The sequence below is a fragment of the Dermochelys coriacea genome, chromosome 9 (genome assembly GCF_009764565.3).
Source record: "Dermochelys coriacea isolate rDerCor1 chromosome 9, rDerCor1.pri.v4, whole genome shotgun sequence".
Taxonomy (NCBI): domain Eukaryota; kingdom Metazoa; phylum Chordata; order Testudines; family Dermochelyidae; genus Dermochelys; species Dermochelys coriacea.
In genome coordinates this window covers 63,179,242-63,191,770 of record NC_050076.1, presented here as the reverse complement: position 1 = coordinate 63,191,770, position 12,529 = coordinate 63,179,242, and the positions used below count along the sequence as shown (strand labels likewise).

The 12,529-nt window shown below is 46.8% G+C and overlaps 1 protein-coding gene across 4 annotated transcripts; it reads right to left on the bottom strand.

The window, feature by feature from the left end:
- Positions 1–261: 261 nt before the first annotated feature.
- Positions 262–9,965, bottom strand: LOC122455373 (BTB/POZ domain-containing protein KCTD12-like). Of its 4 annotated transcripts, none has more exons than XM_043492161.1 (2): positions 9,449–9,965; positions 262–5,238 (listed from the first exon to the last, which is right to left on the bottom strand). In XM_043492161.1, exon 2 carries the CDS (start codon positions 5,212–5,214, stop codon positions 4,336–4,338), a length of 879 nt encoding a protein of 292 aa, XP_043348096.1. In that variant the 5' UTR covers positions 5,215–5,238; positions 9,449–9,965; the 3' UTR covers positions 262–4,335. The 4 variants fall into 4 exon arrangements, with proteins under 4 accessions (XP_043348096.1, XP_038272494.1, XP_043348094.1 ...); XM_038416566.2 differs by having other exon boundaries at positions 9,328–9,526; XM_043492159.1 differs by having other exon boundaries at positions 8,867–9,520.
- Positions 9,966–12,529: the final 2,564 nt, after the last annotated feature.

The following is a 12,529-nucleotide window of genomic DNA, read 5'->3' as shown; positions in this document are numbered from 1 at the left end:
GGGTATTTGTATCTGAGTTCTTTATATGCTATGTTAATGGCTCAGAGAGTCGTTGAGGGAGATGGGGTTCAAAATAACAAGAGATAATACTACCTCGATCTTTTCCTCAGTAGATCTCAAAGTACTTTATAAAGGAAGTCAATATCACTGACTCCATTTTACACGAATGGGGAAACTGAGGCACAGAATGGTGACATGACTTTCCCAAGGCTACCCAGCAAAACAATGGCAGAGCTGGGAATAGAATCCAGTTTGAACCAATAAAGGCACAGATTTTTAACAGCAAGAGTAATGAACCAATGGGACAACATACCAAGGGAGAACAGAGCTGGTCGGAAAACTTTTTTCCATTGACACTGAAGTCTTTCACAGAAACATATCGGTGTCAACAAATATTTAGTCGGGAAGATATCTCAGGTTCAGGATGGAATTACAGGTCAAAACAAGAGAGAAAGACCCACTCCAGAATTGCCTGGTGCTTAGGACTCTCACCTGGGATGTGGGAGATCCAAGAACTTGAACTTGGATGTCTCATATCTAAGACGAGTACCCTAACCACTAGGCTATTTGTGGGTAGCGCTCTCTTTCTCTCTCATTTTTGGCAAAACATTTCAAAAGGTCTCAGTTTTGGTGTGCATCAGCATGAAAACAAATGTCAAAACTTCATAATTTTACACAAAGTGGAACTGCTGTTTCCCAGCTAGCTCAAGTGGTGGCTGTTTTAAAATCAAGATTGGAGGTTTTTCTAAAATATCTGCTCTAGTTCAAACAGGAATTAATATAGAGAAGGCCCATGGCCTATGCTATGCCACAAGTCAATCTATATGATCGCAGACATGGTCCCTTCTGGCTGCATACTCTATGAAGCCAGGTCTCCAAGGCTCTGTTAACACACTGCCTTCCTATGAAGCTATGTCCTTCTCCTGGTATTTCACTTCCTGGCTGCTGGAACTATCAGGAGATCAGAATTCATTTTGCTTTGGCTCCAAAAGATCTCCCTTATTGGGCAGGGGAGCAGAAACCTCATGAAAAACATAAGCAAACATGTCTAGATGAGTTTTTCCAGGTTCCTCTGAAACAGCAGTCTTTGCCAGGCCATCCACTAAATATTTAAAACACTGCACTGAAATGCAGGCACAAACCCTGTTAAAGGGGAATTGTCAATAAAACATTCATTCTGTGTTGTTTTTCTAAATTACCTCTTGCCTCTGTGTCTTTTCTCCTTAGGTGATGAATACTGAAAGCATCTTCACATCTTACTTTCATCGTTTACTTTGCTGTTTTGTCTTTGCACTTTGCTGAGCTTGGCCGACTGAATTTGCTCACTAAGAATTTAATGAAGGATGAGAATGTTGCAATGGATGTTCTGAGTTCTGCTCTGGAATTTAACATAGAGCTACTTCCTTTCTGTAGTATCATTCAAAAAGCCTATAGAAAGGATCCCATTCTGTATTACATCCTATCGGCTTGTAGAGTCGTTTTTATCAACCCTATGGGTTTTCAAACATGCCCATCTCCTGTTGAAAGTCTCACTCTTCATCCCCATGAAATTCTGTGTGAAGTCTACAGAAGGGTTAGATTAGCCAGTTCCACCTTATGGTTCTCTGCATTAGTAAGATTCTACTGTTTGAAATGAAATATTTTTAGTGGAGCAGTTTTTCCATTGGAAAATGCTGCTTTCTTGAAATCAAAATGTTTCATGGGAACTTGTCAATTCTGAGGAAATTTTTGACATAAAAGTTGGAAAATTATTCCAAATGGAGTCTTTTATTTTGTTTTGACATTCTCACTTGGTCTTGTATGTTGTAATATTAATTTTATATGACACATATTCAATATTTCATTATAGAATAATGTTTCACTGTTATTAAAATGTTTCATTTTAATGCAGTCATTTCAATGCTTCCAGACTGAAATATTTTGGAATATTCTTTCCATGAAAAATTTGGAGATTTTGACTTTTCATATCAGTGGGGGACAAAAACAAACACCACACATGTTGGTATTTCCCATGGGATGAAAATTCTGTTTTCTCATCAACTCCAGTCACCAGTGCTCTAGAAGAATGTTTAAATATTTCAAAAGCAAACATGGACATATCTCTATTAATTTCGATCTTGTGCCCCTACCCCCGCACATGGCCTCATCCCTCCCTTCCCTGCACCACACACAAATCCTTTTGATTCTGAGATTTAAAAAAAAAACCCAGAGCTTAAAAGTAGACGACTGTGTTCCCCTAAGCACAATTCTGGACTCATGAAGCACTCACCATTTTAAAAACAATTCTCATAGCTCCCCTTCTTCAATGAGTTTTCAGGATGGAGAAGATTTTGCTGTTATTTTTACCCCAAATCCCTACTCTTGCTTTTTTTTCTTCTTTCTAGAACATTTCTTAATCGTCTCCCCCCTTAAGAAAGTACTAGGAGTCCCCGCACATCCGCACCCACACCATGTATCCATGTAGTGTGATTATCTCACCCATACACCACACACATGGAATTAGCAGCAGTGGCCCTGAATAGCAGGGTGGACTGCAGGTCTGGTGTCTTGGCAGAGCTGTGTGGGAGCTCAAGACTGGACTAGCAAGGAGCAGGGGCTGTGGATCAGGATTGAGGGACAGTGGTAGAGCTGTCTGGGGAAAGCCAGGTCTGAAATAGCAGGGACTGAACCTCAGGACTGAGGTGCTCTGGCAGGGCCGCGTGAGGACTGCAATCACAGGGGGTGCTTCAGGCATAAAGCACACTGGCAGAAGCTTTCATAGTGCCTACCTGCACAATGAGATTGGATCCATAGCCTGTTTGCTGGCAATCAACGGGAGAATTTCCATTGACTGAATGCCTCAGTCCAGAGCCATTGGTATCTCTCTCACGAGCGGTAACACTCATTCCTAGTAATAATTTAACATGTGCAGTTGCAGAGAGGGGGAGGTTCAAAGAGGAGGAGAATGGAGCTGGAGCAAAACACAAGGGAAGCAGCCAGGTAGGAAGGGAAATCTCTAATTGCAGAGATCTTCAATATCTGCATTCAAAGGAGAGAAAAAAATGCTCCAGAAAACAGACCCCGCCCTCCCATCAAATGCCTTTTGTGTGGCTGATTCTTTTACTCTTAGATCCCTGCACTCTAGACATGAATCATTCCTGGTTCCATGTGCTTTCAGTCAAAAAGGGGCACCAGCTTTTCTGCCTTTCACCTCAGCCCATTAACACAAAAGCAGGTCTTTTTTGTTCCCTTATTACATGTGGCCCAGGCATGGTAAAGCAGCAGCCAGCCAGCCTCAGGCCCGTGAACAGAGAGCGAAGCGCCACAATTAGAAAGAGACCTAGCGAGAGGTTGCTAATGAAGTGGCAAAGATTTTTTTCCCCCACCTTTTTAGTTAAGATTCTCTTTAATCTATAAATATATAGTCGTAGCTGTGGGTAAACCAGAATGTCATTCCCTGTAGCAATCAAAGCCGGTCCTCCTGGAGTCTGATTACCTTCTTCCTACTCTAAGTGACGGAACAATGACAGTAAATTTGACACTGATATCAAACTGTCCTAAAGGTCTACTATACACCCTGTTGTGTGAAAATACCAGATAGGTCTTCCCCCCACCCCTGTCCTACCCCAGGTATATACACAGGAGTGTGCGTCTCTCTCTATTAGCTCATATCGAAGAAGCAAGAAGCATCTCAGTTAGGATAGCGTAAATGTTTTGAATCCAGAGCTGCAAACATGTGTGGCATGTCTCTGTCTCTTTAACCTTTCCAAGCACTGGCAGTATAAATGCTAAGCAGCTTACATAGGCTACTGGCAATATATCTACAGTATGAGGATCTCTTTCCCCTTTGCTCCCTCTACCAGCCATAACATGGAACTGGTATTCCCCTTGCACGAGTCACCCAGCAAATCAGGTATAGCATACACAGCACATTCCCTGGGTATACACATTGTGAGGCTGGGAATCGGTTCTGATTAAAACCTGGCTGCAGCTCTGCTCAACGTCTCTTCACTCGTTAACTCTGGTGAGCTTATCCAGCAGCAAAAATCCCCGAGCAGTTCGCCCCCAACACAAAGATATTTGTTCCCCCCCACACACACCCCGTACAAGAACAGCCAAGTCCAGGATCCAGAGAGGGTTGGGAGCTACTGTTGGAAGTTGGAGAGAAGGGGGTTGGTGTTATTCAATAACCAGTACAAGAGGAAGTCAGAGAGGGTTCGACTTGGAAAAACAAATGTAAAGGAAGGAGGAAAAATACCAAGATTCAAGGGTCTGATGTCTAAGTTCTACAGAAAACAGCCAGCACAGGAGGTGGGGAGGGAGAGTTGGCATTTGGTGTTTGTTTTTTGGTAATTGTCACTCACGGTAGAAAACATATTCGGTGTAAGAGGTCCAGATCTTGTCGTCTGTCTGGTCATGGGCAAAGGCGCAGGTGCCCGTGGAGTTGCATGCCACCATGTGGAAGCCGGCGTCAGCCAGTTTGTCAAAGGCTTGCTCCAGGAAGGTGAATTTGAGGTAGTACCTGGAGGTGTATCTCTCTGGGGGCCGGTCAGGGTCCCTGCTCTCGTTCAAAGTGTCCCCAAAGACTTCTTTGGCCAGCAAGGTCTTGCCGCACACCATAATCCGCGCCACCCTGCGGAACTTGGCATCCGTCTGACTGTCTCTGCCCAGGGTGTAGGTGCCCCGGTAGCCAATGGTGATGAAGCCTGACCTTCGGATGTCTGGGCCAGCACCGCCCCCGCTGGAGGCAAAGGAGCCCCCAGGAGCATTAGTCAGGGTGGCGCTGGCAGAGGCAAGGTTGCGGGCCACGTCCGCATTGGGCGACAGCTCCTCTGGGTCACTTTGGCATGGGTCATCCCCGATGGAGTTCTGCTTGTTGAGCTTTGGAGACAGCATCTTGACCAGCTCCGGCAGCTTGAAGTACTCGGCTTCCCGCTGCAGGCGGTTCCTCTCTGGGAAGTGGTCAGGCAGCACCAGCTGCTGGTCCCTCATGTAATCCAGTATGTAGCGAAAGAGGAAACCATCCCGGTCCACGAAGAAGCGGCCCTTGCTGTCTCGGGCCAAGGAGTGGATGTTCTTCTGGGTGAACATTTCCCAGAGCAGTGAGCCAGGCACACTGACCAGGGTGAGGTGGCGTGTGATGTAGACCTGCCCACCCACATTAAGCTCAATGATCTCTGGGAAAGGGAAGTCATCACTGGGTTTGGCACAGCTCGCATTGTCCACCAAGGCCATGGTGATCCACCTCCTCCTTCCCACCTGCAAAAGCAAGCAACAGTCCACGGTGATGTTAAACTCACCAGGCAATTCAACACAGTTCTCTTATCAACAGCAAGGCCTGCATGGGGCGGGGCCTGCAGACCTCACCCAGCTGAGATACTTCAATGGGATACCTCAGATGATTAAGCACTGCAGGATCAGGAACATGCTTAAGGTCCTGGCTGCCTGAGACTCCACCTCTCTTCCCTTTGCCTCTGGGACCCTGAGGTCAGCGGGGCAATTTACTACAGTCCCTGGATCACAGCATCTGGGGCATGATAGGTGAGACATCATTACTGAGGGTATCCTGGTCTCTAGCTTGGCTTCCCTTCCATGGTCTAACAGTTTAGGGGGCCCAACCTGTTGACCTTCAGGACATATTCTAGGTCCATCTAGTTCCTCCAGCTGTTACCCGAAGCGTTATTGCAGTTTACTCCATGGGCGGGAAGTTTAGCATTTTTGCTGACATTAGTCAATTAATTTCTGTATTGTTTAAATAACAGGAACAATAGGAGTTGCCACACGTTGCATCTGATCTATGGCCCATCTGGCCCAGCACCGGGCAGTGGAAAATGCCAGCTGCTTCAAAGGAAGCTGTAAAACACCCATAAGGGTACAATAATATACCCATGGGGTAGGGTTCCACACAACTCCAGGCAGTGAGTGGTTGATTTGCGCCCTAACACAGGAGGGCTGGTGGTGTTCCTTATAGATATTTGTCCCAGACGGTGTAACTGTTGCTGATGTGCCTTGGGCTCGTAGAAATAGCCAGTCCTTTTGGACTCCTCATTCTGCTCTGGGCACAAAGAGGATGTGATGGAGACATGATGACCAAATTCAGACTGGGTAGAAGATGGTACAACTCCACTGAAGTTCCTGGAGCACTGACTCCCCCCAGCTCTGAATTTAGCCTTAGGAATCTAAACACATTCTAAAGCCCAGAACATGCTAAAGCTGTAAAGGTTTAAGTGGGTTTCCATATCAAACTGGATGACTTTTTTTAAAGGTCCTGGCACCAAAACCCAGCATCCAAATACCCTGGAACATTGGGGGGGGGGTGGTGCGGGGTGGTGTTTGAAATCTAAGTCTAGACCGAAATTTACTAACAGACCTTAGAGATCTGATGATCAGTTCTGGCTGAACTATGCTCATTACATGAGCTTGTGGAGAGCACAACCTTTGTGCCTCTCTATATTCTGGGACTGGGCTTAGGCTCTGCCCAGGCCCTGAGGTAAATTAAGAGCAGCCTCGGGGATGCTCTAACCAATGGCAGGCTGCTCATAAGTCTGAAAGAGCCATTGTGGCAGTCAAGAATAGCCATAGCTCAGCAGCACTCTAGCAGTGCCTTGTCCTTACTCACACCCCCAACTTCAGGTGCTGCAAGGGGGTGTGACATAGAGCTGTCACTCTGGCCTTATGGCACCCTGTGTTGGGTATAATCCCCAGTGGCTAATTCTGCTGTCTGAATGTCCTCAAGAATGCTGCAAAAGGATCATAACGCAATAGACAGTTGGATCCCCCCTCTCTGAAATGGTCCAAAGCAAACCCTTAGCTCTCTGGACCCCCTCACTTTGGGAATCCAAATCAAACTCTGAGATTGGCAGCATGCTCCACCTCTAATTGTTTTCTAACAAAATTATGCCAAAAAATTGTTTAAAGTTCCTTTGGCTCCTCCAGAGTGCAGAGCCCAGAGCCACAGCCCCTAGCCTGCTCTCCAATGGGTAAGGGGACCTCTGCAATGACACCTAGCTATGGTGAGAAAGGTGACCAGGTAAAAACAACTGGCCCTCTTTTACTTTCCAGATCTGTGCCCCTTGTGACTTTGAGTGACAGCTGCTGACTTTAGTAACACCATCAAGTTACTCCTCTTAGTCCTGCACAGCCGATGGAGTTACGAGAGAGTAAGCAGGAGTCTGCCTCGCGTTTCATTCAGCAACAAAAACAAACCCTGCCAGCAGAGTGCCAATTACAGACTCTTTATTACAGGCGATGGCAGCAGCGGCAGAAGGAGCACAGCTGGATTCTGACTGCACAGCTGGAGCTTGCAGTGATGGTATGCCAAAATAATACGCTTCTGATTTGTAAAGTGAGCACATTTGCTATGGAAGTTACTGAGACTTCAGGGGCCAAATCCTGCTCTCAGCCCCGTGTAAATCCTGTACACGAGGGAGGCAATGGAGCTCCTCAGCATTAACACGGCTGTGATAGAAAGCAGAGTTTGGCCCTTTTTATAGTCACTTCACTTATTGCAACCACACTGTAACAGTTTGATCCCAAGCTCCCTGAACTCAATGGAGCTGCACTGATTTACACCAGATGAGGGTTTGGCCCCCACTGATTTCAAGGGGTTTAGGAGCAAGCCTTAAGAGAATGCTTTTCAATTAGAAGCTGTCAGCCAAGTACAAAATCCAGAGCATCCCAGCCCCATTCCAGGATCGAGATGTTTGGAAAACAGGGGAAGGGGTTAAAAAAAAAAAAAAAAAAAAAAAAAAGCTTCTTTAGCCACAAGTGAGAATTCCCTTTAACAGCTGCTTTCCAGCCTAATCAGAAACTCGACCGGCAGGCTTCTAGCCCCAGCCAGGTCACTCCAGTCCCTCTTTTTGCCGGGGAGGGAGGGAGGGAGGGAGGAGAGCATTAGTTAATGACTTTAGCAGTTTGTGCAATGCACACATCTCCGGATAGGAACGCATGCACCGCTGGAATCTATGGACTCTTTTCCTTCCCCCATGAGAACACTTCCAAACACTCTGCCCGGGGTCCTGTCCTGCTCCCACTGAACTCAACAGCAAAATCTTCTCCTGAGCAGCAGGATCAGGCCCGCTGCTCTGGTGCCGGCCAGCAGCAATACCTACCTAACGAGTAATAACCACCCGCTTCAAAGACTGGTGCTAAGATCCCTGCTCTGGTGAGACTGGCTGCAACTCAGCTCCGGCCAGGCGACCCTGTCCTGAGCCCCACGCTCGCCTGCCACAAGGGCAGCAGGGGAGGTGACGCCCCGGAGAAGTTGGGACAACGCTGCTTCTGACAGCCAGGCTCTGCTCGCGGGCCGAAGGTTTCCCTTTACACCGATGCAAAGTAACTTCGGTGCTGTGGAGTGTGAAAGCCTCTGATTAGCGAGGACTTGCGGTCCCAGCTCGGGGTCTTTTTATAAAGCGGCTGGCTGCCAGGCCTTTCAGTTATTTAATAAGTATTTTTAAGGCCACCAGGCGGCTTACAAATGGCCAATTAGGCTAATTGGGGAGCGATTCCGTGCTAAAGCAACACTCTCCCTCTATTTGTGGGACAGATATCTAGCTAGATAAAGTGCTTTGTTTGTGCCGGGGCTTGCCAGGGCTGAGCCCCAGCACCTCTGGGCTTAATAGCAGTTCATAGCCCGGACAGCTCTGGGCTCGGCAGTTCATAACCCCGGCACCTCTGGACTTGGCAGATCATAGCCGCGGCACCTCTGGACTTGGCAGATCATAGCCCCGGCACCTCTGGACTTGCTGTGTCAGTTATGAAAGTAAAAAAAATTGCTTGAGCCCCGGCACCTAATTGCTTGAGCCTGGCACCTCTTTCATTACAAATTAAGCCTGGGCTAGCCAGACGGGCATGCATTACAAATGACGATATAGAACTTGATCCCCACCTTTCCAGCTGCTCCCTTGCAAAGCGACAGTGGCCAAGGACCCAGCCAAAGCTGGAAAAGGAGGCAAAGGGCAGAAGCAATGACAATGTCTTCGGGCTCCTTGGTCTTTCTCTCCTTACGTGGCTTTCGTTCCTCCGGGGACAGCCAAATCCTTCCTTGCCAGCAGGTCCCGCAAGCGAGCCTAAAAGAGCCGCCTTGGTCTGCCCTCCAAAAAAATGACCATCCACTCCCAGGCGAGAGAGACAAGAGGAAAGCCGCCCAGGCGCACTCAAAAGCGGCGTGCCAGAGGAAAGGGCAACCTGCCGCCTTCAAATCGCCCGTCCCTGGGGGTGCTGTACATCAACAGCCCCTGGCAAGCTGGCCTCGAAATGAAACCAGCGAGCGCCTTCCTCTCTGACTGCAGCCGCTGCTTAGCATTGGGGAAGCAATGCACTCAGCAGGGAGATTAGGAGAGCAGTTACCTTTTAATCTTTCACTGTCGCCAGCGCAGTACGCCCTCCGAGCGCCTCTGTATTGTGGCTGCCCTCCCCTGCGCCGAGCCTCTCTTCTTCCCCGTCCTGCTCGCTCTCCCACGCTGCTTACCTTTTTATTGCTGGGCAGCTGAGCGAACCCTCCTCCTCCCCTTTTACGACACACTCACTCGCTTCGCTCCCTGCCAGCACATTGCCAGAGCTGCATCCTGTACAGCTCGAGAGAGTGGGAGGAAGGGCAGCCCGTGCAGTGTTATTCGCTCTCTTCGCTACTTTTATCTCCCGCAGGAACTGGGACGGACAGACCCTTGGCGCTTGGACGATGCAGGGCCACTGGATCCCAGCAGACCCTTTAGGATGCAGGATTTTCTATTACCAAGCAATTTCGTGTAGCAGGACGATACACACTAGGACAGCTCTAGCCACAGTGGTTACCCTCTAGCTCTCACCAGGCAACCCAGGGGAATACCGTCCCCATTCAGGGCAGATGAGGTTTTTCAGGCACCCCACATCTGTCCCAGGGGACGTGCTGTTGGCAAGAGAAGAAAGGGAGGGATGTTTCTGGCGGTAACTCCCTCCAGGTGGAAGATTGCCATCTACATGTCATGTTACATTAAAATATTTTGCGCACATAGGGCGAATCTGCGGGACATGGGAATAGAATGCACTGGCCCAGTTTCTGAGAGCACTCAGGGATGCACAGCCAATCAGCTTCCCAGCTTGGCTGAAAATGCCCAACCCTATTACACTGCACATAGCCTCAGGCTGTGGAGTTAGCTGCATTTAAATTGTTCCAGGCTAAGAGCTGGGCTGCTCTGCAGGATGTTCAGCACCTATACAGGACCTAGCATCTGAAGATTTCAAAGCTCCTTACAAAGATGGGTATTATTTTGCCCCTTGCCCAGATGAGGAAACTGAGGCTCAGAAAATGTTGGCCCAATCATGAGAATGGCTGAGCACCCTAAACTCAAGCTACCTTGTGAAGTAGATATCACTGTCCCCATTACACTGATAGAGAAACCAAGACACAGCCATGAAATGATTTGCCCAAGGTTAGACAGAGACACAGAGGCAGAAGCAAAGTCTCTTCACTCTCTATCCCTGTTCAAATCACCTCAGCCTGTGCCAATTAAATAAACATCTCAACTCAGCAACTGATGTCTATTGTCTTTATTGAATTCCACAAGAGAACTTGGTGCTGCAGTTAGAGTCTATTTCCCACAGGCATCTAATACCAAACCTGGTGTGAAAGAATTAGGCCTGTAGTTATTATAGCAGCATATTTGTTAGAGCTGGTAAAATAATGTGGGGGAAGCGGATGACTTGCAAAAATAAACCTATTTTTTAGTTGAATTTTCAAGGTTTTTGTCAAAAGACAGGGGGGGGGGGAATCATGAGAAAGTCATTAAAAATTTCCTGATTAAAAAAAATCTTTTAAAGTTTGAAAAATGCCAAAACAGTTCTCGTATTTGTGTTTCTCATTTTCTGTAAATATAGATCACATCAACCCAGCCACTTAATAATAAATGGAGACAGAGCAGAGAGCCTGGGTTAGGCTTTTGGTTTGGCAAAGGCTTGTTCATCAATCAGATTTTGAAACAGTTTGGGATCCAGTTTCTACTTTCTCTAAAGCACCAAAACTCTGAATTGGGCAGGTCAGGTCTACAATTCTGGTTTTGCCCATTTCCTGGCGGTAATTTTGGTCAGATGTGCAGTAAGTTTCTCCACCATATGCAATTTCCCCCTGGGAAGATACACTCCAGCGCCAGTAGCTGTGCTGTGTGCATGTGTTCAAGGAATGAGCAATGCCATTAATGGGGTCTCTGGCTGTTTCTAAGAAATAAGTCCATAGCAATATTAAGAGTTTCAGAGTAGCAGCCGTGTTAGTCTGTATTCGCAAAAAGAAAAGGAGTACTTGTGGCACCTTAGAGACTAACAAATTTATTAGAGCATAAGCTTTCGTGAGCTACAGCTCACTTCATCGATGCATCCGATGAAGTGAGCTGTAGCTCACGAAAGCTTATGCTCTAATAAATTTGTTAGTCTCTAAGGTGCCACAAGTACTCCTTTTCTTTTTAATATTAAGAGCATCAGCCTTGCCATCACAAATTAAAGGCTGCTCAGAAGCAATGCCTCTGGCATTGAATAGCAAACACAATGTTGCTAGGTGGGGAGAACCCACAGAATGAGACAGCTTTAACAGTAAAATTGGCTGGCAGATTGGGGTTGCATTGGTCCATATCAGCATAGTTTGTTTCTTCACTTTTCATGGATTTCCAGGACCATGGGGATGTCAGTCAGCAGTGTTATTTATAGCCCCAGATTAGTGGGAGCTGCCTGAATTAATACCCTGAGACTCGGCAGACTCAGTGTTCAAGTACAGTAATTTCTCAGCTTTACTGATCATATCTGCACACCATGGGTATTTACATAGCATGAACTAAACTCCCAAAGTTCTGCTCAGCATGGACGGAGCCTGATGTAAAGCCTGGGATGGATTCTTTGGAATATAGCTCAACATTTTCAAAAGCACCTTAGGCTTCTAAGTGCTTAAGCCACTTTTGAAAATAGTATTTAGGCTTGGTGCTCATGTGACCCCTGCTGGAATCCTGTGTCCAGTGCGGATGCCCATCATTTGAAGAGAATGTTGATAAACTGGTTCAGAGAAGAACTACAAGAACGATTAGAGGATTAGAAAGCATTCCTTATAGGGATAGACTCAAAAAGCTCAATCTGTTTAGTTTAAGGAAGAGACAGGTAAGGAGTGACTGGATTACAGTCTATACATATCTACTTGGGGAACAATATTTTATAATGAGCTCTTCAATCCAGCAAAGAATGGTCTAACACAATCCAATGGCTGGAAGTTGAAGCTAGACAAATTCAGACTGGAAATAGGGTGTAAATTTTTAAGAGTGAGAGTAATTAACCATTGGAACAACTTACCAAGGCTCATAGTAGAGTCTCCATCTTGGACAATTTTTAAATCACGACTGGGTATTTTTGTAAAAGATCTGCTCTGGGAATTATTTTGGGGAAATTCTCTGGCCTGTGTTTTACAGGACATCAGATGAGATGATGACAGTGGTTCCTTCTGGCCTCTATGAAAGACACTTAAGTTCTTTGGAAATTTTACCCATGGTCTCTTTGACTGTTCCAAACTGTTGGCCTCCCTAGCATCTCCTGCTTCATA